Raw genomic sequence first — 24,534 nt, 5'->3', positions numbered from 1 at the left:
CCCCCCGAGAGCGGCTCATCGCGGCAGCTTGCTACAAGTAGGATACACACACACCCTGCAAATGCCCCAGAGGATCCCCATATCCTTAGCCCTCCTTCTCTTCCCTTGTAAGGTACAAAAAGGCAAGGCGGAGTGTGGTGACCAGCCCAGGACTCGAGGGAAGCGAATGGTCACTGAGCTCCAGCACCCACCGTGGTCACTTAGTTGACACCCACCCCTTGTCCTAAGACCTGAGACCCTACATGACCTCATTGGTTCCAAGTGAAACCTAACATAGATACCTTCCTTGGCTCCTTTTTCCTATTTTCTTCTTCTTTCTTCCTTCCTTTCTTTTTCTTTCTTTCTTTCTCTTTCTCTCTCCTTTCTTTCTTTCTTTCTTTCTTTCTTTCTTTCTTTCTTTCTTTCTTTCTTTTGAGAAAGAGAGAGATAGACATCAAGTCAGCTCAACAGGTCTCATACGTAGATGGTTTTAATTGGGTTCAGCAAACACAAGATTGTGTCATAGCTACAGTGAATTTATTTTCAAAAATCGTCTTCAGCTCTCTAAGGAAAAAGAGGAGAGATGGTGTGTGTTTTTTTTTTAAGTTTTGCCAGTGCTATTTTGCAGGTAATAAAAGGTTTACAAAGCTGTAGTTTAGAAAACATTTGGCATATGACTTGCTCCCAGACACAGAGCTAGTTGTAACAGAGCAAAATGACATCCAGGAACAGACCTACAGATGTGTCATTTAGCCTGTGACAAAGAGGGAGAGCTCAGTGGTCCTATTTCAACAGAGAGCTGCTTGGGAAAAGTCAATCTCACGAATCTTTGCCTCATACTGTATGCGCTGGTGTATCAGCTCACTTGCGAAGGTGAGTGTATAAAGAAGAAAATTACTGGGAGAAATATCAGTTCTTCACAATAGAGAGCGTCCTTTTGGGAGGTATTTTTGTTCGTTTGTTTTCATTTAGATCATTTTTGTAATTTCTCGATGACGACATACAACATTATATTAGTTTCAGGTGTACCTCCTAGCGATTAGTCATTATAATACCGTACGAAGTGATCATCCCCATCAATCTCGTACCCACCTGACACCCTAGGCCATTATTAGGATATTATTGGCTATATTTCCTGTGACATACTTGACACCCCTGTGACCGTTCTGTAGCAACTAATTTGTACTTTTTCATCTCTTCAAAGGTTGTCACCCAGCCGCGTCACATCCCTCCCACCTGGCGACCATCAGTCTGTTCTCTGTATCTATGAGTTTGTTTCTGTTCTGCCTTTTTGTTAGTTTTCTCTTTTTTTTTTTTTTTTTTTAATGACAGGGACAGAGAGACAGAGAGAGGGACAGATAGGGACAGACAGGCCAGAAGGGAGAGAGATGAGAAGCATCAATTCTTCGTTGTGGCTCCTTATTCTCCTTAGTTGTTCATTGATTGGTTTCTCATGTGCCTTGACGGCAGGGGGGGGGGGCTGCAGCAGAGTGAGTGACCCCTTGCTCAAGCCAGCAACCTTGGGCTCAAGCCAGCGACCTTGGGTTCAAGCCAGCGACCTTTGGGCTCAAGCCGGATGAGCCCGCACTCAAGTCGGTGACCTCAGGGTTTTGAACCTGGGTCCTCCGTGTCCCAGTCCCACGCTCTGTTCACGGCACCACCGCCTGGTCAGGCAGTTTTGTCTTTTTATAATTATTTGCTGATTGTTATATATTTATGGCCACTTTGTTATTTATAATTTTATCTCCCCCCCCCCCTTCTTCTTCTTGAAGAAGAGCCTTTAACATTTCATGTGATACTGGTTTGGTGGTGATGAACTTCTTGTCCGGGAAGTTCTTTCTATGTCCTTTGATTTTAAATGACATCTTTGCTGGATAGAGTTATCTTGGTTGTAGGTCCTTGCTTTTTACCCTTTTGGCTATTTCTTGCCACTCCCTTCTGGCCTGCAAAGTTCCCACTGAGAAGTCCGCTGACAGTCTTAGGGGAGTTCCCTGGCAGGTCCCTAACTCACTGCTTTTCTCTTGCTCCGTTTGAGGTGCTCTCTCTGTCTTTAACCTTTGACACTTAGTTGTGATGTGTCTGGGTGTGGGCCTCTTTGGGTCATCTCCTTCTGGACTTGTCTATGGAAAGTCACTTTATTTGCGGGCCTAATTTTGGCCACTCTTGGTGCCTGGTGCCTTCGTGTAGATGTTACCAGATGGTTGTCACTTGGCTGATGAGAATCCTGTTGTTTGGAGAAGAAAGAATCCCCCCACCCCCACCCCACCCCTGGTCACACCTAAGGGCCAGATCCCAGCCTGCACATTCCTTACGGCAAACCCGCATTATGTCCATTTCACCATGTTAGGGGCAGTATGGGGACAAGGCAGGGCCCTGCACACAAGTACATAAATTCAGGGACCCCCAGGGAAGCCACAGGAACCCTGGGGAGGGGGGATGATGGGTTCTTGCCCTGAAGGCAGGGAGACCATCCCAGGGTCCCCCACAGCCAGATCACACTGGACTCCTTTTTTCTCTCTGGGTTGCAGCGTTGAATCCTCGGACGTGAACTGGAAAAAGAAAAAAAGTGGAGGAATAAAAATAATTTGCCAGTCAGAAGTGAGGGACTTCTCAGCAATGGCTTTTATCACAGACCATGTCAACTCCTTGATTGATCAGTGGTTTCCCGGTAAGAGGACATTCCAGAACCCAAGTCTTGGCTCACGTTAATATAGCCAACCCTTGAACAAAGTGCGTTTGAACTGCGGGAGTCCACTTCTATGCAGATTTTTAAAATTAATACACAGTGGGCCTTCGTATCCATGGGTTTTACATCCCCGGGTTCAACCTGCTGTGATTGACAGCGGTGTTGGGTATCCGTGACCGCAGAGGGCCGACTGTATGCATTGTTCTACGCCGTTTTAGAGAAGGGACTGGGGCATTCGTGGATTTTGGTCCCTGCTGGAGTCCTGCAACCAACCCCCCATGGATACCAAGAGACGGCTGTACTTAAATTTGGGGGGAGTCACATGTTATATAAAGATTTTCAGCTGCACAGGGTCAGTGCCCCTAAACCCTGCATTGCTCAAAGCTAAACTGTATTTTTTTAAAGGTTATTTTTTATTAATTGATTTGGGAGAAGGGGGAGAGAAGAGAGAGAAACATCAATTTGCTGTTCCACCTATTTACACATTCATTGGTTGATTCTCGTATGTGCCCTGACCGGGGATCGAACCCGCAGCCTTGGCGTAGTGGGCAACGCTCTAACCAACCGAGCTACCCAGCCAGGGCTATATTTTCTCATAAATTGGGGTAGAGGGGGCTCCTTATTTGGGGAACAGAAATCCCACTGATATTCAGCCTCCAAGGAAATCGGAGTTGTAAGTGCCCTTGGGCAGAGTCCTGACCCCTGGGGGAGTCCAGCTTTGGGTGTGTGGGGGGGCTGTGAGGAAGGCATAGGTCGGCCCAGACCCCGCAGGGCGTGTGCCTGTCCTCCTCCTGGCTGCCCACAATGTGTGGGGAGGACAGTGACCCTGGAAGCCCGCGTGGTCCAGGAAGACCCTCCCTGGGAACCTTGCTGTCTTGTTTACACAGTGAGGACAGTGCTGTTGGAGTCTGGAGGGCTGGGGGACAGAGATAGAGCTTTCTCCCTCGTGCAGGGGGTGAGGGGGAGACACACCTGCCAAGAGCCCCCATCCTCCTCCCCTGCCTTCCCTCTCACCGCCAAATCCCACAGGGGCTCGACTACCCACACGGCCCTTCTGGGACCCTTTGACAGTCCAACCAAAGAAAATACTCTTTGAAGTGAAGCTTTTAAGGTCCTTTGTTTGTTTTGCTACTGGAGTGGAGACAAACCCACAGGGCGTTCTGCAGCAGAGAGGCCTCCCTGGTGTTTGGGGGGCAAAATCAGGCAGCCTCTTCCCCGGTGGTGAGCCCTCAACCTCTGAAGGCCGGTGGCCAGGCAGAGAGCGGGGTTGGAGTCCAAGCACCGCCTCCGGACTGCTGGCCGGCCCTCTAGCCTCCCTGAGCCGGGCTCCTTACCGCAGGCCGTCCCTGCACCCGGGAGGAAGTGCTGCTGGACAGTGACAGGGGGCGTGCAGGCTGCAGACCCAGGGCCTGGGTCCTGTGGGCTCCTTACAGCACGCCATCCCTGCACCCGGGAGGAAGTGCTTCCGGACAGTGGCAGGGGGCGTGCAGGCTGCAGACCCAGGGCCTGGGTCCTGTGGACTCCTTACAGCATGCCGTCCCTGCACCGGGAGGAAGTGCTTCCGGACAGTGACAGGGGGCGTGCAGGCTGCAGACCCAGGGCCTGGGTCCTCTGGGCTCCTTACCGCACGCCGTCCCTGCACCCAGGAGGAACTGCTTCTGGACAGTGACAGGGGGCGTGCAGGCTGCAGACCCAGGGCCTGGGTCCTCTGGGCTCCTTACCACATGCCGTCCCTGCACCCGGGAGGAAGTGCTGCCGGACAGTGACAGGGGGCATGCACGCTGCAGACCCAGGGCCTGGGGTCCTATGGGCATTGGTGGGAAGGTGACCTACAAGGAAAAAACCTTCGAGAGAAACTTAAGAGAAGGCATTTGGGTGTATGAGTTGGGATGGCTGGGGGCACAGGGTGCTTGGCCATCCACAGGGATCCTCTAGGCCAGTGGTTCGCATAGCAGGTGCCACTTGGGGTTTGACTGGGGCCAGGGATGCGGTCGCACTAGTTAGGAAGGCCCCAGCTGAGGGCCTGAGACGGGGCTGCCTGGAGACACCACCGCCAGCCGGCCGGCGGGATGTTCTACACAGGGGCCCCAAACAGCAGGTGTGCCAGGAGGTTCTGGGCGTCCACCTCTCACCCTGCCCAGAACAGGCCACCTCTCACCCCAAGGGTGCTCCCCCACAGGGCGGTTGTGTTGGGGCACCGCCTTCCCAAGGCGTGCGGAGCAGCTGTCTCCTGCCCGGGGGAACCCGTGTAAAATGACTAGGTTTTTGTCCCGTGTAATTTGCACTCATCTCTCCCTCCGCGTTCCTTTTCTACAAAGAATCACAGTAATTGCAAGCCGCGGGTTTCTAATTTTAACAACGGCTCCTGATGGGTTGCGGTTGGGCCATTGGAGCCTGGCGTAACTCTGGCCCAGCCCGCGGTGTCCTGTTGGAAGGCCGGCTGTGCCCTGTGCAGGAGGGATGCCCAGCCGGCCTGCTCAGGGTCCCAGCCCCCCACCCCCCACCCCCCACCCTGGTGGCTGTCCAGCCCTGTGTGCGTCTCTCAGGAGGGAGGATAGAGCTCTCCAAAAAGGAGCCCAAGGGAAGTAGCCATGTTTCAGCCAGGCAAGAGCAGACAGACAGACCCCTTCCCAGGAAAGGCCCCACCTGAGTGGGTAGGGTGCTGCTCGGGGACCCCCCTGCCACCTCTGCAGCGTGACCTGCCTCCCGCTCTGTCCCCGTGCAGCCCTGACAGCCACGGAGAGCGATGGGACCCCGCTCATGGAGCAGTGCGTGCCCTGCCCCGTCTGCGAGAGCTCCTGGGCGCAGCACGCGGGCGCCGGCGAGACCTCGGAGGGCATGCAGTACTTCGACATGGAGGACTGCGTGCTGACGGCTATCGAGCGGGACGTCATCGCCTGCCCGCGGCACCCCGACCTGCTCGTGCCTCTCCAGGAGCTGGTGCCCGAGCTGTTCATGACAGACTTCCCCTCCAGGTACGCCACCCCGGCGCCACTCCACACGGTGCCCGCCCACGGTGCCCGCCCACGAGGCCCGCCCTCGAGGCCAGCAGCTGCCGTAGCCACCGCTTCCCCGCCCTGTCTCAGGCGACGTGTAGGATCCTGGGCTGCCTGCAGGGGACCGGGCATGGCTTTCCATGTGAGGCCACACAGGCCCCGCTGGGCAGAGCGTCCCAAAATTCACTGGGTCTAATCTAAGACCATAACTGCACAGAGAGTCCGGGGAAAAACAGAAAATGTTTTGTGGTCCCATTACACAGGGAACCATCCCCAAATCCAAGTGCTCGGTAAAAGATGGGAAGCTTCCGTAGCCATGGAAACCGGAAGCTGGGATCTTGTCTCCCTGGAGACGATCTGACATCGGTGGTTACTTACGACTTTGCTGGAGTGGTGAAGTCCTGTGAGGTTCTCATTCCATGTAATGCTATATCTAGTTTCTTAAAAGAAAAATGAAAGTTTAAGGGGGGGGAGGGAGAAAAAGATTGAATTCTCGCTTCTCCAAATTGCTCCCCTACCCCAAGAACATGACTGTGAAGGACTCGGTGATATTGTAGGCTTGGGGCTCCAAAGCCTGCTTCTGGGCGAGTCTATTAAATCAAGAAATCGCTTCCCATGCTGGATAATTGCCCCCCCTCGTTCTTTTCCACACCCGCGGCTCCCTCGTCAGGGAAAATGCCAGCTCAACACCCCTCTTCTGCAAAATGGTTCTCCTTTATTCCTGGACCTTTAACATGAGAATTATGGTTTCTTGGAGACCACATGCAGAGTTTTGTCTGTGTGAATCGGATTGGGTTGTGAGGGAGGCATACCGTGTCGGCCATCCCCAAGTTTTATTTATTTTATTTTAATTATTTTATTGATTTGAAAAAGAGAGAGAAGAAGGGAGAGAGAGAGAGATGAGCATCAACTCATTACTCCACTTAGTTGTTTGATTCGGTTGTGCACTCATTGATTGCTTCTCATACGTGCCCTGACCGGGGGGTCAAACCCCCAACCTCTGGTGCACCGGGACGACACTTCATCCACTGAGCACCTGGCCAGAGCCCAAGGTTTTAGAAATTATTTATTTATTTTTAAATTTTTCTTAAGTGAGAAGCGAGGAGGCAGAGAGATTCCCACACGCACCCTGAGCGGGATCCACCTGGCAAGCCCTCTACCAGGCAATGCTCTGCCCATCTGGAGCCACTGCTCTGTTGTTCAGCAACCAAGCTATTTTAGTGCTGAGGGGAGGTCATGGAGCCACCATCCTCAGTGCCCGGGGCCAACATGCTCCAACCAAGCCATGGCTGCAGGAGAGGGAGAAAGAGATATATAGAGAGAAAAGCAAGAGGAAGACAAGGCAGAGAAGCAGATGGTCGCTTTTCCTGTGTGCCCTGACCTAGAATTGAACCCAGGACTTCCACATCCCAGGCTGATGCTCTGCCGCTGAGCCGAGCCTCATTATGTTCTGTGCTTCCACTCAACTTGGGCAGTGGCGTCTGAGATATTGAGTCCATGAGGCCATACTGCCTGCCCTGGACAAGTTTGGTTCTCCTTGCACAGGCGAGGGCATGGATCATAAACCAGATTGCCTGTCAAGATGTCAGATAGGCCTGACCAGGCGGTGGCGCAGTGGATAGAGCATTGGACTGGGATGCGGAAGACCCAGGTTTGAGACCCGGAGGTCGCCAGCTTGAGCGTGAGCTCATCTGGTTTGAGCAAAGGGCACCAGCTTGGACCCAAGGTCACTGGCTCCAGCAAGGGGTTACTCAGTCTGCTGAAGGGCCGCGGTCAAGGCACATATGAGAAAGCAATCAATGAACAACTAAGGTGTCGCAGTGCGCAATGAAAAACTAATGATTGATGCTTCTCATCTCTCCGTTCCTGTCTGTCTGTCTGTCTCTGTCTATCCCTCACTCTGACTCCCTCTCTGTCTCTGTAAAAAAAAAAAAAAAAAAAAGATGTCAGATAGCCCCACGCCCTGAACAGCAGGATCCGCGATCCAACACAGGCTCTCTGAAAACATGGGAGGGGGCCCCCTCCACGGCCCCGGAACACCAGGCTCCCTCCCCCGGGAGTTCGGGCAGGGGGGCGTCTGTTCTGACGGGCGCCGGGCCCTCCGCAGGCTCTTCCTGGAGAACACCAAGCTGGAGCACAGCGAGGACGAGGGCAGCGTCCTGGGCCAGGGCGGCAGCGGCACCGTCATCTACCGGGCACGGTACCAGGGCCAGCCCGTGGCGGTGAAGCGGTTCCAGATCAAGAAATTCAAGAACTTCTCAAACGCCCCAGCAGGTAACCAGGGCCCTGCCCCGTTTCCTCCTCACGGACCGGCCTGCACTTCCTCGGTCCTGACTCCGAGCCGCCCGTGGGGGGCCTGGGGCAGGGGACGTCGGTGAGGAGCACGTTCCCAGAGGCATCGGGAGAAGGTCCTAGTGCAGGTTTGACGTCACCACCCCTGCCCAGAGACCTCCGGCCTGTGGCTGATAGGAGGGTGGGAGTCCTGTCTGTCTTTGGCGGTCCTGGCCACTGGGTTGGGCGTAAACCGGGCAGCAGAGCCCAGACCCTCAGCATCCTGGCGAGTGGGCAGTCAGGGGCCTGGTGATGACGTGTCGCCCGGGTCAGGCAACGAACAGGGCTGGGAATGCAGAACTGGAATAGGATAGAACCGTGACCCTCCTACGGCCAGCGTCAGGGTGGGGTGAGGACTGCAGGATGGCCGTCCAGATGACAGAGATGGGGACATGCACATACACAGCCCTCCACTGATGAGGCGGGAGCCAACAAATGTGATGGTGGGGACAAGTTTGGCACCTGAGGAGGAGAAGGGGGCTTGTTCCCAGCCTGGAAAGCCTCAGGAATGCCCCATTTGGGTGTTGCAACCCCAGATATTTTGATGGACTTGGGATAAAAATCCCAGCCCTCCCGGGCCTCTCCCAAGTGTGGCCGGGACCCTCACCCACTTCCCGTCATTTGCCCCCCCCTGCCCCGGGGCCACGCTGACGCTGACGGGCCGCCCGCCCCCTGCAGACACCATGCTGCGGCACCTGCGGGCCACGGACGCCATGAGGAATTTCTCGGAGTTCCGGCAGGAGGCCAGCATGCTGCACGCCCTGCAGCACCCCTGCATCGTGTCCCTCGTTGGCATCAGCATCCACCCCCTCGGCTTCGCCCTGGAGCTCGCCCCGCTGGGCAGCCTCAACACCGTGCTGTCCGAGAACGCCAAAGGTGCCCGCCGGTCCGGGGACCCTCCGCCGCGGGTGGGCCCGACGCTCCTGGGAGGCCTGAGAGTCCAGGGTGGACAGCGAGGGTTCCGGGGGGCTCCCCCTCCAGCCCAGCCTGGCTGTCTGGGGCAGGGCCCGGCTGACCCCCCCTACCCCAGGCTCACGACGCCACCGCCCTGCGGGTGAGGAGAAGCCCCTCGCCAGGTCTACACCTAGGTGGTAGCATCAGCGAGGCTGGAGGAGCTCATGCTTTGGAGTCAGAGAGAAGTGGGTTCGAGTCCCGGTTCTCCACCATAACCCAAGAGGTTGCTTAATTTACCCACCGGTCAAAGGAGAAAGATCGTGCCCCCCCACCCCCATGGGCAGGCTGTCGAACAGGAGCCTGGTACCCACAAGCTACCCAGACGAGTAAATTCCTCCCTGGACTGTGGTGGACCACCTGTGTTCACTCTTGTTAAAACTCTGAGACCCTGGGGTCATTCTCATCCCACCTTTTTTTTTTTAACAAAATTTTAAAATAACTAAATACCAAAGAGCTCACCAAGGGAGACAGGTAACTGTCTTTTGACTTAGTAAAAAGAAATGCAGTTAGAATCAATTCTCTCTCCTCGGTGGGAGAGGCTTTTGTTTTTAATTTTTTCTTTTTTCTTTCTTTTTTTGTATTTTTCTGAAGCTGGAAACGGGGAGAGACAGTCAGACAGACTCCCGCATGCGCCCGACCGGGATCCACCCGGCACGCCCACCAGGGGGCGATGCTCTGCCCATGAGGGGGCGATGCTCTGCCCCTCCAGAGCGTCGCTCTGTTGCAACCAGAGCCACTCTAGCGCCTGGGGCAGAGGCCAAGGAGCCATCCCCAGTGCCCGGGCCATCTTTGCTCCAATGGAGCCTTGGCTGCGGGAGGGGAAGAGAGAGACAGAGAGGAAGGAGAGAGGGAGGGGTGGAGAAGCAGATGGGCACTTCTCCTGTGTGCCCTGGCCGGGAATCGAACCCGGGACTTCTGCACGCCAGACCGACGCTCTACCACTGCGCCAACCGGCCAGGGCCTGTTTTTAATTTTTTCATTGATTTGAGAGGGAGTGAGGGAGGGGGAGCAAGGGTGAAGGAGAGAGAGAGGGAAGCATCAACTCATTGCTCCACTCAGTTGTTCCGTTTACTTGTACGCTCATTGATCGCTTCTCATGCGTGCCGTGACTGGGTGTTGAACCCACGACCTTGGCACGCCAGGATGATGCCCAACCCACCGAACCACCTGTCCGTGGCAAGTTTTTTTTTTTTGGTTTTTTTTTTAATAAAGCTCTTATACCAGCAACGTGCCCCTGGACAGTCGAGAAACTTTGGCCTGAGATGAACTCTATGTATTTTGAATCCTTGCTCTTTTAATCAAAAGGCCAATTCCAGGACGGAGATGCCATGAGGGAAACCACAACAGCAGGCATTTCTGCCCTAAATAATGTTTTGCTTAAGAAGGTCACTCTCAGCCCTGGCCAGGTAGCTTGGTGGATTAGAGTTCCGTCCCAAAGTGTAGAGGTTGCAGTTTCAAACCCCGGTCAGGGCACTTACAGACACAGATCAGTGTTCCTCTCTCTCTCTCTCTCTCTCTAAAATCAATCAATAATGAAAAAAAAGAAAGAAAGAAAAGGAAGGAGGGAGGGAGGAAATGAGGGAGGGAGGGAGGGAGGGAGGGAAGGAGGGAAGGAAGAAACGAGAGAAGGGAGGAAGGAAAGGTCTCCATCTCTCCTGGCATCCAGTGTGGAGAATAACAAGAACATAGGAGCAGAACAGAGAGTATTTGGGGATCCAGGAGGTCAGAAAAGGGGGCCGTTGTGACAATGACCATTCGCTGTATTTTTCTTTGCAAAGATTCTTCCTTTATGCCCCTGGGGCACATGCTCACCCAAAAAATAGCCTACCAGATTGCATCCGGCCTGGCCTACCTGCACAAGAAAAACATCATCTTCTGCGACCTCAAGTCAGACAACATTCTGGTCTGGTCTCTGGACATCAAGGACCACGTGAACATCAAGCTCTCGGACTATGGCATCTCGCGGCAGTCCTTCCACGAGGGCGCCCTGGGCGTGGAGGGCACGCCTGGCTACCAGGCGCCCGAGATCCGGCCTCGCATCGTGTATGACGAGAAGGTACCCACCCAGCCCGCCGCCGTCCCCCCAGCCCAGCCCAGCCCCGCAGCTGTGGCCCCAGCTGCACCTGTGACCTCTGGGCTCTGTGTCCCTCCCACCCCACCCCCACACCGATGGATCCTTGAGTCATTACTTCAAGAATGCCCTAAGCATGCGAGAGTTAGCTCAGCACCTGTGGCTGTGAACCAAGATAGAAAAGGCAAATCCGAGTGACAAAAATAAGAGTGTCTTGGTCCCCAGTTGACAGGTGAGGCGGTTCGAAGTTTGAGTTCACAAACAGGACCCTTCACGGCGAAAGTCTATCTTAGCCGTTTGGCTAAAGGGGGAGGTTATTTCTTGACCCTCACAGAGACCTGTGTAGCTCTCTCCTTGCTGGGTCTTTTTATGACATTAAAATTAGAGGAGTCGATATGGTGTGATCTAGGAGACAGTCTCTTCTTCACGGTTTGTGTGCACCATTTATCGAGCACCGAGCATGTTAAGTGGAGGGTCTGTTTCCTGCCTTGTCTTCCTCCTCAAGGGTAAGGACCGTGGCGTCCTTGGAGCCCTTAACTAGTGCCTGACAGTCAGCATGTCTCAACGTGTGTTTGATGGATGGGTGGATGGATGATGGATGGATGGATGGATGGATGGATGGATGATGGATGGATGATAGATGGATAAATGGATGATAGATGGGTGGGTGGGCGATGGATGTATAGATGGATGATGGATGGGTGGATGGATAGATGAATGGATAGATGTGTAGACAGGGGGATGGAGAAAGGGACAGGATGATGGATGATCAGGGGGTTCATCGGATGTTTGCACAGGTGGAGAGAGATGGGTGGATTGCTGGATGGATTGAGGAGTGCCTCCCTTTGGACGGGGCCCGTGTTGTCCTTGTCTGATAGTGTCCCCCTGCTCGCCCCTCCCCGGGCCAGCTTGCGAAAGCTGTGGGGCTCAGGCAGGGGACCTGACTCGGCTTGCCCCTCTGCCCAGGTAGACATGTTTTCCTACGGAATGGTGCTCTATGAGCTGCTGTCCGGCCAGCGGCCTGCGCTGGGCCACCACCAGCTTCAGATTGCCAAGAAGCTGTCCAAGGGCATCCGGCCGGTTCTGGGACAGCCGGAGGAAGTGCAGTTCCACCGGCTTCAGGCGCTCATGATGGAGTGTTGGGACACCAAGCCCGAGAAGGTACCCGAGGGCAGGGCACACGCCTGGGGCGGCCCCTGCGGCTGCGGCAGAGTCCAGCTGCCTGCCCACCCTTCCTGAACCGAATAGAACAAACAGGGCCACTCCTCTCTGTGTGCCTCTGGCAGAGATATTTCCATGTTTGTTGTGTGTGTATCACTCTCAGAACAAATGAACTCTCTCTTCCTCCCCAACTTTTTTGAGAAAGTCCTCGTTTATTGTATCGGGAGCAAACGAGGTCTGAGAAAACTTCTTGACCAGATTGTAGATCCCCAGGGTGCAGGGGGTTGGGACATCCGAGAGTCCGGGTTGCCATGGACAACCGTGACCCAGACAGAGACGTCTGGAAGGGTCTGTTTCTGGTGTCTGTGTCTGTCTCTTGTTTCCTTTGGGTCTTGAGTGAGGAAATGTCAGCCCCTTTCTCCCTGGTTCTAGACCCTTGGTGGTGGCGTGGGCGGCACAGGCATCATCAGCCTGGGGGTCGGTGACCCCAGCTCACAGCTCTGGCGGCCTCTGTCCCTCAGCGGCCACTGGCGCTGTCGGTGGTGAGCCAGATGAAGGACCCGACCTTCGCCACCTTCATGTACCTGCTCCCCTGCGGAAGGCAGACCGCTTTCTTCTCGTCCCTGGGCCAGGAGTACACGGTGGTGTTCTGGGACGGAAAAGAAGAATCCAGGTACCGTCTGGAGGCTCTGCCTGCCCTGCTGGTTTCAGGGTGGGAGGCACGTGTGGAATTGGGGGTGCTGCCTGGGATGACCGCAATCAGAGACGTTTAGCGCACAGTGGATTGGAATCCGGAGGGACCCCGCTCAGGAGAGAAGACTGAGCCACATGCAGACATGCCCGTGTGGGTTTGTGGTTCAGTGAAGCAAAGCAGAGGGGGTGCCGACGAGGGGCGTGAAGGGCCGGGGTCACAGGAGGGTTTTATTTGACGATGGGAGCTGTTTTTCCGCTTGATGGTAGAGGAGGTGACTCTGGGGGTGAGGGAGAGGGGACAGGGACAGTTCCTGGAGGGAAGTTGCTAAGTGGTGGGAAGAGCAGGAGGGAGTCCTTTTTCCCCCATGAGTATGGCCTTTCTCAACCTGAATGGTCAAGAACCCAGCTCTGGGTCTTGACTGGTTAGCTCAGTGGTAGAGTGTTGGCCCAGCATGTAGAAGTCCTGGGTTTGATTCCCAGCCAGGGCACACAGGAGAAGCACCCATCTGCTTCTCCACCCTCCCCCTCTCCTTCCTCTCTGTCTCTCTCTTCCCCTCCCGCAGCCGAGGCTCCATTGGAGCAAAGTTGGCCTGGGCGCTGAGGACGGCTCCATGGCCTCCGCCTCAGGCGCTAGAATGGCTCCAGTTGCAACAGAGCAACGCCCCAGATGGGCAGAGCATTGTCCCCTGGTGGTGCCCCGTGGATCCCGGTTGGGCACATGTGGGAGTCTGTCTCTCTGCCTCCTCCCCACTTCTCACTTCAGAAAAATACAAAAAAAAAAAAAAAAAAAAAAAAAAGACCCCGGCTCTGCCCCAGGCCACAGGCAGTCCTGGAGTCCTCCAGAACATGACAAAGTTTCACCCTGGACTTGAAGAGGAGGACAAGGCCCACAGCTGGTGTCCCCCCGCCAAGGATGCCAAGGGCCAGGCTGGGGATGAGGGGCGCAGCCTGGGGCCCCGGGAGCCACCAGCCGATCGCTGCCCATTTGTAGGAACTACACGGTGGTGAACACGGAGAAGGGCCTCCTCGAGGTGCAGCGGATGGCCTGTGCGGGCATGCAGCTGAGCTGCCAGCTGAAGGTCCAGAGCTCCCTGTGGACGGCCACCGAGGTAACCAGCCGCCCCTGCCCCCGGCAGGGCCCTCAGCGAAGTGGGTGACCCCACGAGCAGCCAGACTCAACGACCAGAAACTCAGCACACCCGGAGCGCTGGCGTTCCCGACGACACCCCCCCACACACCGCCCCAATCCAGAGCAAGGCCGGCAGTCCCATGACTCGTTCGTGGCTGGGGACTGGGACTCGGCCCTGATAAGTGTCAGGGCCGGAGGTCCAGCAGGACAAGCCCAGGGGTTCAGTCAGTTGGTGACTTGACCGGGTTTCTTAAATCATTGCCTGGTCTACACAGCAAACCCATTCCGCCCTGAGGCCTTTTCCCTTTGCATAAAAGAAGTCAGCAGGGCCCTGCGGTAGAGCGTCGGCCTGGAGTGCGGGGGACCCGGGTTCGATTCCCGGCCAGGGCACACAGGAGAAGCGCCCATTTGCTTCTCCACCCCTCCCCCTCTCCTTCCTCTCTGTCTCTCTCTTCCCCTCCCGCAGCCAAGGCTCCATTGGAGTAAAGATGGCCCGGGCGCTGGGGATGGCTCCTTGGCCTCTGCCCCAGGCGCTAGAGTGGCTCTGGTCACGGCAGAGCGACGCCCCGGAGGGGCAGAGCGTCGCCCCTGGTGGGCGTGCCGGGTGGATCCCAGTCGGGCGCATGCGGGAGTCTGTCTGACTATCTCTCCCCGTTTCCAGCTTCAGAAAGATAAAAAAAAAAGAAGTCAGCAGAAGGCCCAAGGTGCTGTCTTCTGAGAAAGCCAGTGAGGAAGGCTCCCAAAACATATATTCTGAAGCTACCGTGGGGTTATGAATTGGCACAGCCTTTTCAGAAGGCTGTGGGGACGCATGGTTCACAACGGCATCCAAAACATCTCCATGCCACGTACACCTCAGTCATCTGTGCTCAGAATTCGTTCTGAGCTGTTGCAAAAGGCAAGCGGCCCTTCTTTTTCATGGCTGCGTAATATTCCATTGTGTAATAACCATCCACCACTTTCTTATCCACTCATCCACTTGGACACTTGGGCTGTTGCCAGGTCTTGGCTATTGTAAACAACACTGCAGCAAACATGGTGGACTATCTTCTTTCAAATTAGTGTTTGAGGGTTCTTAGGAGATATTCCCAGAGGTGTGAGTGCTGGGTCCAAGGGCAGTCCCACTTTTAATTTTCTTTATTTTCTGAGGTCACTTTGTACTGCTTCCCATCAGGGCTGCACCAGTTGACTACCGAGGTCATCCCGATCAATTCAATTTAAAAAAATAAAATAAAATATACTTATTGTAAAGAAGTAACCAAGACACACAAAGACAAACGCGTCCGTGAGACTGCTCACACCAGTATAGTTCACAGTAGTGGAGACTTGGAAACGGACTTCACCTCCGACAACAGATTAACCCAGTGGCGGGGTTACTGGGAGGGAGACAGGGACGAGAGCTGGCAGAGTGCCCCCTGGTGGCCTCGTCAACAGGGCCTGCCCACAGTGTGCGTCATTCCAGGGAAAGGAAGTGTGACAAGGGCAGGAACGGAACAAGGACACACACACACACACACACACAAATACCCACAGACACTGAACATCTATACCCCACACTCCAAAGATGGTTTCCCAGCGGTAATGGAGTATGGACAATTTTACTTTTCTTCTTGAGATAATCCTATCCTTTTCTAAGTTTCTACAAAGGGCAGGAATTTGGAAACCATCAACCAGAAAGCCTCTGTATGTGTCCCTGTCTAAGCCCCACAGGGATTCCCAGACCAAGAGGGTCCCCCCAGGAGATGTCAGGCGTGGGGCCCCCGGGGTCTGACGCTGGCCACTCTGCCTCCACAGGACCAGAAGATCTACATCTACAGCCTCAAGGGCATGTGTCCCTTAAACATGCCCCAGCGGGCTCTGGACACGCCGGCTGTTGTCACCTGCTTCTTGGCAGTGCCTGTTTTAAAAAAGGTAAGGTGCAGGGGATGGGGGGGGGTGAGTGCACAGGTGTCTGAGCCTCCCTTCCCGGTTCTACTGGGGACGGGCAGCCAAGCCCCGCCCTCTGGGGCGACCGAGCCCAGCTCACTGTCGGCTGTAGAGACCCAGGGGAGGGTCCTCATTCGTGCCCTTCCAGTCTGGGAACACCCACCTGCGTGGGCAGTAAGACCGAGGGCTCCTCGTGCAAATACAGACTTCTGTGAAGTGCTTTCCTTATGCAAGTGGCGTGAAGGAGGAGCCCCTGAACATGCTCTTCCTCTTCTGACAGCAGGGACCTCCGGAGCCTGGGCCAGCGCCTCCCCACGGCCCTGGCAGGCCCGGTCCCCACCCCCAAGGGACAGCTAGCTCACCTCCCCCCCACCCCGCCTCCTCTGGAGGGCCCTCTCTCCATCCATCCCGGACCTGGGTCCCTCTTTGTCCAGAATGGCCTCTACCCTGTAGCCCCTGCCTTTCTCAAATGAAACCCCAAGTGGCAGTCTCCCCAGCCCAGGACCCAGGGTGCCTTGGCATGGGTGAGAGGCTCCTCACAACTCCCCCTCACACCCCAACCCACCCTGTACACAGCACTCTAAGGAGACCCTTCCCGCCAGGACTGCTGACCGCACACATCTCTCCCAGATGACCTCCTATGTGGTCTCAAGGTGAAGGCCAGGGTTCTACCTCTGAGAAGCTGCCCCCCACGCTCACCCACACCCCTTAGCGACATTCTCAGGCTTCTCTCTGACCTCTGGAATCAAGGCCATGTTCGGCCCCCTTTGTCTGCCCTGAGCGCCCCACCCCTACCCCCAATCACAGCACAGGAACAAGGCGTCACCCCTGGGATGGATCTGTGAGAATGTGTTGCCTGACATCCAGCTTCAGTTTTCCCATCTGTAAAATGGGAATCAAAAAAGATTGGGGAAAAGATTCCTCAGGTCTGACGTACCCAAAGTTCCAGGCCTGTGCGCTCGGTCAACATGCGCCTTATTATAACTTCCCGAGGGCCCCGAAATATACACACTCGTCTCTCCGCCCCACCGCAGTTTCTTTAAAAAAGAAAGTCTGAAGTTGTCCTTAGAGTCAGTCATTTATGACTGTGGCCCCCATGGGCGAGGCCGGGCGGCTGGGGGACCCGGTCGGCACCAGAGTGCAGGAGGACACGGGCACAAAGCGTTATTTAAGGCCCTGGCTGGCCAGAGCCCCCGAGCCCAGGGCACCGCCGCCCGTACCACCAGGAGGAATAAAGCCGGCTCTGTGCGGAGCCTCTCTCTCTCTGCTCGAGTACCTGCCCTCAGAGGCCCGCAGATGGCGGACCCCTGCATTCTTGCACGCGCATGCTCACACCCAGCCGGGACACGGAGCTCGCTGCCTGGCCTGGCCTGGCCGGCCGAGGCCTGAGCTGGGACTCAGATGGTCGGAGCTCCTGTTTGCCTTGGCTGCCTTCTCGCCGAGGATCCTGAAGATGGATTTCGATCAACGTCCTTAGGGCTTACTGACCTCGCTCTTGCGCTAGAGGCTGGTTTGCTCTTTACCTTTGACAGCGCAAGCTCCCAGCAATGGGGGTGGGGGTGGGGTGGCTTTCTGCAGTTCGCCCTTGCTGGCACAAAGCCCGGACCCCTGCTCTGTCCTCCTGTCCCGGCTCCGGCTTTGTCCTCCTGAATCTCCCCTCCCCAACCCCAGCCCCACCAGGTCAGCGAGGCTGACAGGCTGTGTCCTGCCCCCAGCCTCCCGCAGATTCTCCGGTAGCCCTGGGGTGGGCCCAACAGTCAGCCCCTTGGCGGTGACCCTCTGGTGGCTGCAGAAGAGCATCTGCTTCCTGGTGGAGGTGGGGGTGCCCCAAGGAAAATCAATGTCAGCTGGAACCCAGGCATTTCCAAGTGGATCTGGGAAGCTGGGCATGTGGGCACAGCTGCCTGCCGGGGTCTGCTTCCACAAGAGGCTGAGTTGGAAGTGGTTTCTTTAAGAATGAGCCTGACCAGGCAGTGATGCAGTGGATAGAGTGTCAGACTGGGGCGCAGAGGACCCAGGTTTGAAACCCTGAGGTCACTAGCTTGAGCACAGGCTCACCAGCTTGAGCACAGGGACACTGGCTTGAGTATGGGATCATAGACATGACCCATAATTGCTGGTTTGAAGCCCAAGGTCACTGGCTTGAGCCCAAGGTTGCTGACTTGAGCAAGGGGTCACTTGCTCTGCTGAAGACCCCAGTCAAGGCTCATATGAGAAAGCAATCAATGAACAACTAAGGAGCCACAATGAAGAACTGATGCTTCTCATCTCTCTCCCTTCCTGTCTGTCCCTGTCTCTCTCTCTCTCTCTCTCTCTCTCTCATACAAAAAAGAATGAGTTCAGCAGGCACGTGTTGGCTCCCGGGACAGGAAGCCAGGCGGGGGTCCCGGAGGTGAATGGGACGTGGCCATCCTGGGGCCAGGCCGGCACCCAGGGAGGGAGGGTGGGCGTGACTCCTCTCGGACCTGTCCTGGGAGCCTCGTCCCTCGTCTCTCCGCAGAACTCCTACCTGGTGCTGGCGGGCCTGGCCGATGGGCTCGTGGCGCTGTTCTCCGTGGTGCGGGGCGCCCCGGACGACAGCTGCTCCTACCTGTGCTCGCACACGGCCAACCGGTCCAAGTTCAGCATCCCGGACGACGACGTGCGGCAGAACCCCTACCCCGTGAAGGCCATGGAGGTGGTCAACAGCGGCTCCGAGGTCTGGTACAGCAACGGACCGGGCCTGCTGGTCATCGACTGCGCGGCCCTGGAGGTCAGCCGGCGGCTGGAGCCCTACGCGGCCCCCTCCGTGGTCGCTTCGGTCGTGTGCAGCTCCGAGTGCAGGGGAGAGGAGGTGGTCTGGTGCCTGGACGACAGGGCCAGCTCCTTAGTGATGTACCACTCGGCCACCTACCAGCTGTGTGCCCGGTACTTCTGCGGAGACCCCAACCCCTTTAGGGACATGTTTCCTGTGCACCCGCTGGGCCTGGAGCCCCTGGACAGCCGCTTGGCCAGCCCGCAGGAGCCCAAGGGGGACTCCATCGCGGACGTGAGCATCATGTATAGCAAGGAACTGGGCATGCAGATCCTGACCCACCAGGACTCGCTGACCGACTACTGCTCCATGTCTTCCTACTCCTCCTCCCTGCCCTGCCGGGCCCCACTGTCCCCCTCGAGCCTGCCCTGCTCCCCGGCCAGCTCCTCCAGCCTTCCCTTCTCCACCGACTGCGGGGACTCCGACCAGCTGCTTGAGCCTGCAGCCGGCTCTGACAGGTCAGAGCACGAACTGACCCCTGTGGACGGGGAGGCCTTCAGCCAGCACCTGCAGGCCGTGAAGGTCCTTGCTGTGAGGGACGTCATCTGGGTCCCCAGGTAGGTCTCCCAGCTGGGGGGGGGGCGCCATCTCGCAGATCCCCCCACCCCCGCCTGCTCTTCTCCTTTGGGGGTGGAATGAAGGATGCTTTGAGATGCTGCTCCCATCCCTCGGGACCTGCTCTCGCTGTCCTGGAGTCTGGGGGGGGGGGGGGGGAATCTCTTGAGCAAATCTGGGCCGGGCTGCACCAGAGCTCATCTGCCTGCCTGCGGGCTCTGGCGCTGGGAAGGGGAGGCACAGCCGAGGGCGATCGGGTTTCCTCCTGGGAAAGTGCCGGTCGGCCCGGCCTCGGTGGCCCCTCTGCAATTCAATCCACCGACAGAAACCGCACATTTGCTGCCCGGCCTTTCTGCAGGCCGACTCCATTTCCCCCCCGGGACCGCAGCCCTGGACAAAGCGCTTCCCCTTCACAGTTCTGGTTTCGCAGGCGCGGTGGAGATGTTATCGTCATTGGCCTGGAGAAGGATGCAGGCGCCCAGCAGGGCCGCGTCATCGCCGTCCTGAAAGCCCGGGAGCTGACTCCGCGGGGGTAAGACCGAGCGAGGGGCGACCCGTTAGGACCCCGGCTGCCGCGTGGGGCATCCAGACCCCACCACCACGTCCCCTGCACAGTGGCCGCCCTCCCTCCTGCCCTCCACAGATAAACGTTACAGTCGCCAACGTGGGCGTAAGGCAGATAGGGGGCCAGGTGGAGGGCTCCAGACAGCCCCCAGGAGGTCAGCCAATACCGGCGAAACCAGGCGTCAGCTGCTGGTCGTGGCGGGCGGCCTGTTTCGGGGGAGCCCAGTGCACCTGTTGACCAAGGGCCCCGGCTGGGGCATCTCTCCAGGACCCAAGCACAGCTGCAATTGAAATGGCGATACAAGGGACTCGTCCTGCCCACCAAGCAGGGGAGCCCTTACCAAAGTGTCCCACCTGCCCAGACAGCACCAGGAGGGGCTTCATACCCATTCCCTGAGGGGGGGGGTCCTACCAGGAGGTAGGTAGATGTAGGCCAGAGCCCCTGTGAGGACCGTGCTGGGCAGGACAGACTGGACCTGTGCTGCCCGGCTGTGGAGATGGGAGGCTGGCAGACAGCAATGTTTGCAACCCCTCACTCTGTGTCCTGAACCCAAACCTCCCTCTTGGAGAAATCCCACCTGGCCTGTTTCCCCCGGAGCAGGGCGATGACTGGGGAGTTGTCCGCACAGCAGCCCCCCTTGCCCTGCGTGTGATTCTAGAAACAAGATCCGCGTTTGCTGCTGAGCCCGGCTGAGTGTGGGCCACAGCTCTGAATGGGGGGGGGTCGTCCCCGGGTCGCAGGTGCAGCATCTGAAGGAACAGCTGGGTCTGCAGAGCCCAGGGCTGGGCACCCCAGAGAGCCCGCTGTCAGTGTGCCTCGATTTCCCCTATGTGCCCCCCAAAAGTAGATTCACCAAGAGCCAGGCACACTCAGTCCCTGCAGGGAAGAGGTGGCCTGGCCGCCAATCAAACAGAGGGCCACAGCCTGAGACACTGATTCCCTCCGCAAAGAGCTGGCGAGTGCCCACCATGCGTGCAAGACCTTGAAGGGGCTGGGGGTCCTGGGCATCCTGGCTGACATGCCAGCCTCGTGTCAGGCAGGGCGTGCCGAGCGTCACGAGAAGAGGTGGGCTGCGCAGCCTGGTGGGGTCCCAGTGAAAACTGTAAGCACAGGTCCTACAAAGCACTCCACTGCCTCAAAAAAAAAAAAAAAGTATAGACGGTTAGGACGTGTTGCAGGTTTTCTGCCTATGCTGTTCCCGTGCGTGTCCTGAGCCTGTGGGAACTCAGAATTGGGAAAAGAATCATGCACGAGGTGAGGGCACTGAGTCCAAGTCAAAATCCGCCAGGGGCCGTTGACGAGCGGAAATTAGAGTTGATGGCATTTTGCAGGACACATCCCAGAAGATTCCTGTTGTGATGGGATCCGTCTCCTTCCAAGGAGTCTGGCCCTTCCAAGCCACCCCTGTGAACCTGCACCGATGCCCTGTGCCCTTCTTTAGATGCTAGGAAGCCTCGCCCACCGGCCAGACCGCCAGGGAGCCAAAGGGCATCAGAGCGCATGGGCGGGGTGGGGCCAGGCCGGGATGCGCAAGTCTTCGCCACGCCCTGTCCTCCTGAGAAGGCGCAGGGCCAGAATCCCAGCCCTCACCGCCCCCCCCCCTTTGGAGCGGGGACCCCTGCTGGGTTATCTCAGACCCCTCCCCCTCTCTGCAGGGTACTCATGGACGCAGCTGTGGTGGCAAAGGACAGGGTGGTGTGTGCCTTTGAGAATGAAAACACGGAGTGGTGCCTAGCTGTCTGGCGAGGCTGGGGCACCAGAGAGTTTGAGGTCTTCTACCAGTCCTGCGAGGAGCTGGGCAGGCTGGAGGCTTGCACGCGCAAGAGAAGGTAATGCCTGCACTGCAGCCATCCCCTCGGACCTGGCTGGCCCGGGCCAGTGGACTGGCCCCGCCACCCGCAGCCTGCAGCCCTCGGAGGACCCAGAAAGCGGGCTGGGTTCTCCCATGAACCAACTTGCTGCTAAGAAGTGCTGAGATGTTCCCACCCTGGCAGTGGCTTCGGGATTCTCCGGTTCTCCAGAGCAGTTACCTGGGTCTCTCCACCCCTCTACCCCCCCCCACACACCACCACTGCTGGGTTCACAGCCCAGGGGAAGACGGGAAGAGCCCCTGCCTCCTCCGCCTGTTCACTCCCAAGAGTAGGAGAGGGGGCCCCTGTTCTGGTCTGGGAGGCAGAGCCCAGGAAAGGGGAGGCTGGGCCTTCCGGCCGGCCGTTCAGGGCCTGCCTGTCCCCACACCCCCAGGTCCAGGATGGAATTACACTAGATGCTCTCGGTTGGGGAGCACGGCTGGAGGAGGACCGTGACCCCTGCCCCTTCCCCTGGTAGCCCCCGGTTCTCAGCACATTTCACAAGCTCTCTGGGTCCCCAGGGCCCGGGGCCCTGCTTGGGGAAGCTGAGATCGGATGTCTCCTGCTCGGGGAAAGTCTCCATGCGAGAAACCCCCAGAAGGACCCTCGGCGAGGAGCATTGCCCAAGCCCGGGGAATGAATGAGTCCCTTTAAACGGACACAGCCCCAAAGCCACGAGCCCGCTCAGGGCCGGCACAGCCTTCACAGTTCCTGTCCCTCCGACCGACCGAAGGAAGGACACAGTCAGCGGGATTGGGGAAAGGACCTTGTGTTTGGGGCTTTTGTCAAATAAACGTGGACACAGCTGGTGCACAGACCCTGCTTGTTTGCACACCGCCATCTTGTTGATCACTTCAGGAAGTTGAGTGATATCACGGCAGTTTGGGCTGTGGGTTGTGAACTTGCATCCTATGGGGCTTATATAGCAAATTATGTGTGTGTTCGACGTTGGCGACACACGTGTCCAGCGGGAGAGAGAAGCGGAATGGTTCGCGGACGGTGTGTCTGTGCCGGGGGAGGGGGACTCATGGGTACAGCAGCGGGGTTTTTTTTTATAAATCATGTGTGCAAACGCACCCACGCGCAAGGTGGCCGCATATCACCGTGGGAGGCCGCTCCACCCAGAAAAGGAGCTTGAATGTGAGGTCATCCCCTCGGGGGGGGGGCAGCACAGCGTGGACCTCCGTCCAACATTAAGTTGTGAAAAATCAAAAGCATCCGATTTGCCTGGGTGTGTGGGCAAATGGGGCTCTTTTTATCTGAACATAAACTGACTCTCCAAAATGAAGTCATGGTCTGCAGACTGAGGATGCTTGGGATAACAACACAGGAGCGCCCCACTCAGACCCACTCACCCGGAGCGGAGCTGTACTGCCCCCGCTTCTGGCTGCCTGGACACAGGGCACGATGGCACAGACGGCCAAGCCGCCAATCTCTCTCCACTTCCTTTCTCTGGCCTGGGCGCCGGGGCCCAGAGCAGCTGAAGATCTTGCCCAGTTCAGCGCCATTCTCCCCCTCCCCCACCCCACCCCTGTCCCTCAGCAGGGGCTTGGTCACCACGCCTCATCCCGGGACCCCACGGCTGCCCAGGTCACACCCAAATGCAGATGGGGTCCTCGCCTTCCCCCCACACCAGACCCGCTCTTTGTACAACCTGCAGCCAGACGGGGCTTCTAGGACCCAGTCGCAGCCTGACCTGTGGTGGTGCAGTGGATAAAGCATCAACCTGGAAATGCTGAGGTTGCTGGTTCAAAACCCTGGCTTCCTGGGTCAAGGCACATATAGGAGTTGATGCTTCCTGCTCCTCCCCTTCTCTCTCTCTCTCACTCACTCTCTCTCTCTGTCTTCCCTCTCTATAATAAATAAATAAAATCTTTAAAAAAAGACGCAGTCGCAGCCCCCTGTCGGACCTGGCTCCTTCCTGTTTCTGTCCCTGTCCTAACCCCACCTTGCCCATCCCCAGGGCCAAGCTGCCTGAGGAATTGGCCTCACAGAGCCCCCGTTTAGGGAAGCACTTCATCACCGAAGTTAGAAACCATACAGGAAACAGTTCATGAACTTGACTGCAACAATTAGAAACAGAAATGGAAACATCATTTCAAAGTGGAAAAAAAAAAAAGTCAACTGGGAAGAAAAACTTTGCGACACGTGAAAGAGAGGTCACTTGCCTTGGATACAACGAGTATGTACCTATCAGTAAGGAAAGAAAGCCACATGCAAAGGCCCTGGGGTAGGAATGAGTGGCTGTGTGATGGAGGGACCAAGGGGAGTCTGGTGTGGCTGGCAGGTGGTGAAGAAGGGGTAGCTCGGGGCCGGCTAAGCACGGCATAATTGGCGTGTGTCTCTGTTGCTCTTTGCCGCTTTAAACATGGGTGTTAGACAATCTGATTGTCTTGCTGAATGGAAGATGGACCCACGGGGAGGTAATATACATCGGGGGCCACGTCCATCAGAATTTCAAATGTGCATACCCTTCGACCCGGCAGTCTCCGATCTTCATTTGCTCCTGAAATATCTGTCCCAGTGCCCAGAGACGCAGAAAAACAAGGTCATCCTTGCAGCACCATTTATAATGACCCCACACAGGAGACAACCTCCGCCTCGAGCCAGGGGGACGTCGTCAGATGGCTTGCCCGTGGCACAGTGCCCCTCTCTGTGGCCTTTCCAAGAAGGGGAGGCCGTGCTCCTGGGCTGGGCTGCCATGCTCTCCCAGGTATAATCAACGCATTGTTGTTGTTGTTGTTTTCTAAAGAGCAACCTGCGGTGTGGCGTGTATAGAGTTACTATTTGTGTAAAACACGTTGCATGGCCGGCTAGCTGTGCGTGCACACACCGGGAAAATAT

At 56.9% G+C, this 24,534-nt stretch overlaps 1 protein-coding gene across 2 annotated transcripts in view; it reads left to right on the top strand.

Moving 5' to 3' along the window:
• Positions 1 to 22,507, top strand: part of LRRK1 (leucine rich repeat kinase 1) — a 95,016-nt gene extending 72,509 nt beyond the window's left edge. The window contains exons 25-36 of one of the 2 annotated variants that reach the window (XM_066238763.1): positions 2,508 to 2,647; positions 5,391 to 5,640; positions 7,769 to 7,935; positions 8,671 to 8,868; positions 10,725 to 11,002; positions 11,984 to 12,178; positions 12,700 to 12,851; positions 13,863 to 13,980; positions 15,795 to 15,911; positions 18,427 to 19,277; positions 19,706 to 19,807; positions 21,496 to 22,507. In XM_066238763.1, the coding sequence (XP_066094860.1) occupies positions 2,508 to 2,647; positions 5,391 to 5,640; positions 7,769 to 7,935; positions 8,671 to 8,868; positions 10,725 to 11,002; positions 11,984 to 12,178; positions 12,700 to 12,851; positions 13,863 to 13,980; positions 15,795 to 15,911; positions 18,427 to 19,277; positions 19,706 to 19,807; positions 21,496 to 21,673 (2,746 nt within the window). In that variant the 3' untranslated portion in view covers positions 21,674 to 22,507. The remainder of the gene's footprint in view (positions 1 to 2,507; positions 2,648 to 5,390; positions 5,641 to 7,768; positions 7,936 to 8,670; positions 8,869 to 10,724; positions 11,003 to 11,983; positions 12,179 to 12,699; positions 12,852 to 13,862; positions 13,981 to 15,794; positions 15,912 to 18,426; positions 19,278 to 19,705; positions 19,808 to 21,495) is intronic. The other variant, XM_066238764.1, reaches the window with a different exon arrangement.
• The last annotated feature ends 2,027 nt before the right edge of the window (positions 22,508 to 24,534 follow it).

Source organism: Saccopteryx bilineata, chromosome 7, assembly GCF_036850765.1.
Source record: "Saccopteryx bilineata isolate mSacBil1 chromosome 7, mSacBil1_pri_phased_curated, whole genome shotgun sequence".
NCBI lineage: Eukaryota > Metazoa > Chordata > Mammalia > Chiroptera > Emballonuridae > Saccopteryx > Saccopteryx bilineata.
The sequence above is the reverse complement of the archived record's forward strand: the minus strand, read 5'-3'. Positions and strand labels throughout refer to the sequence as shown.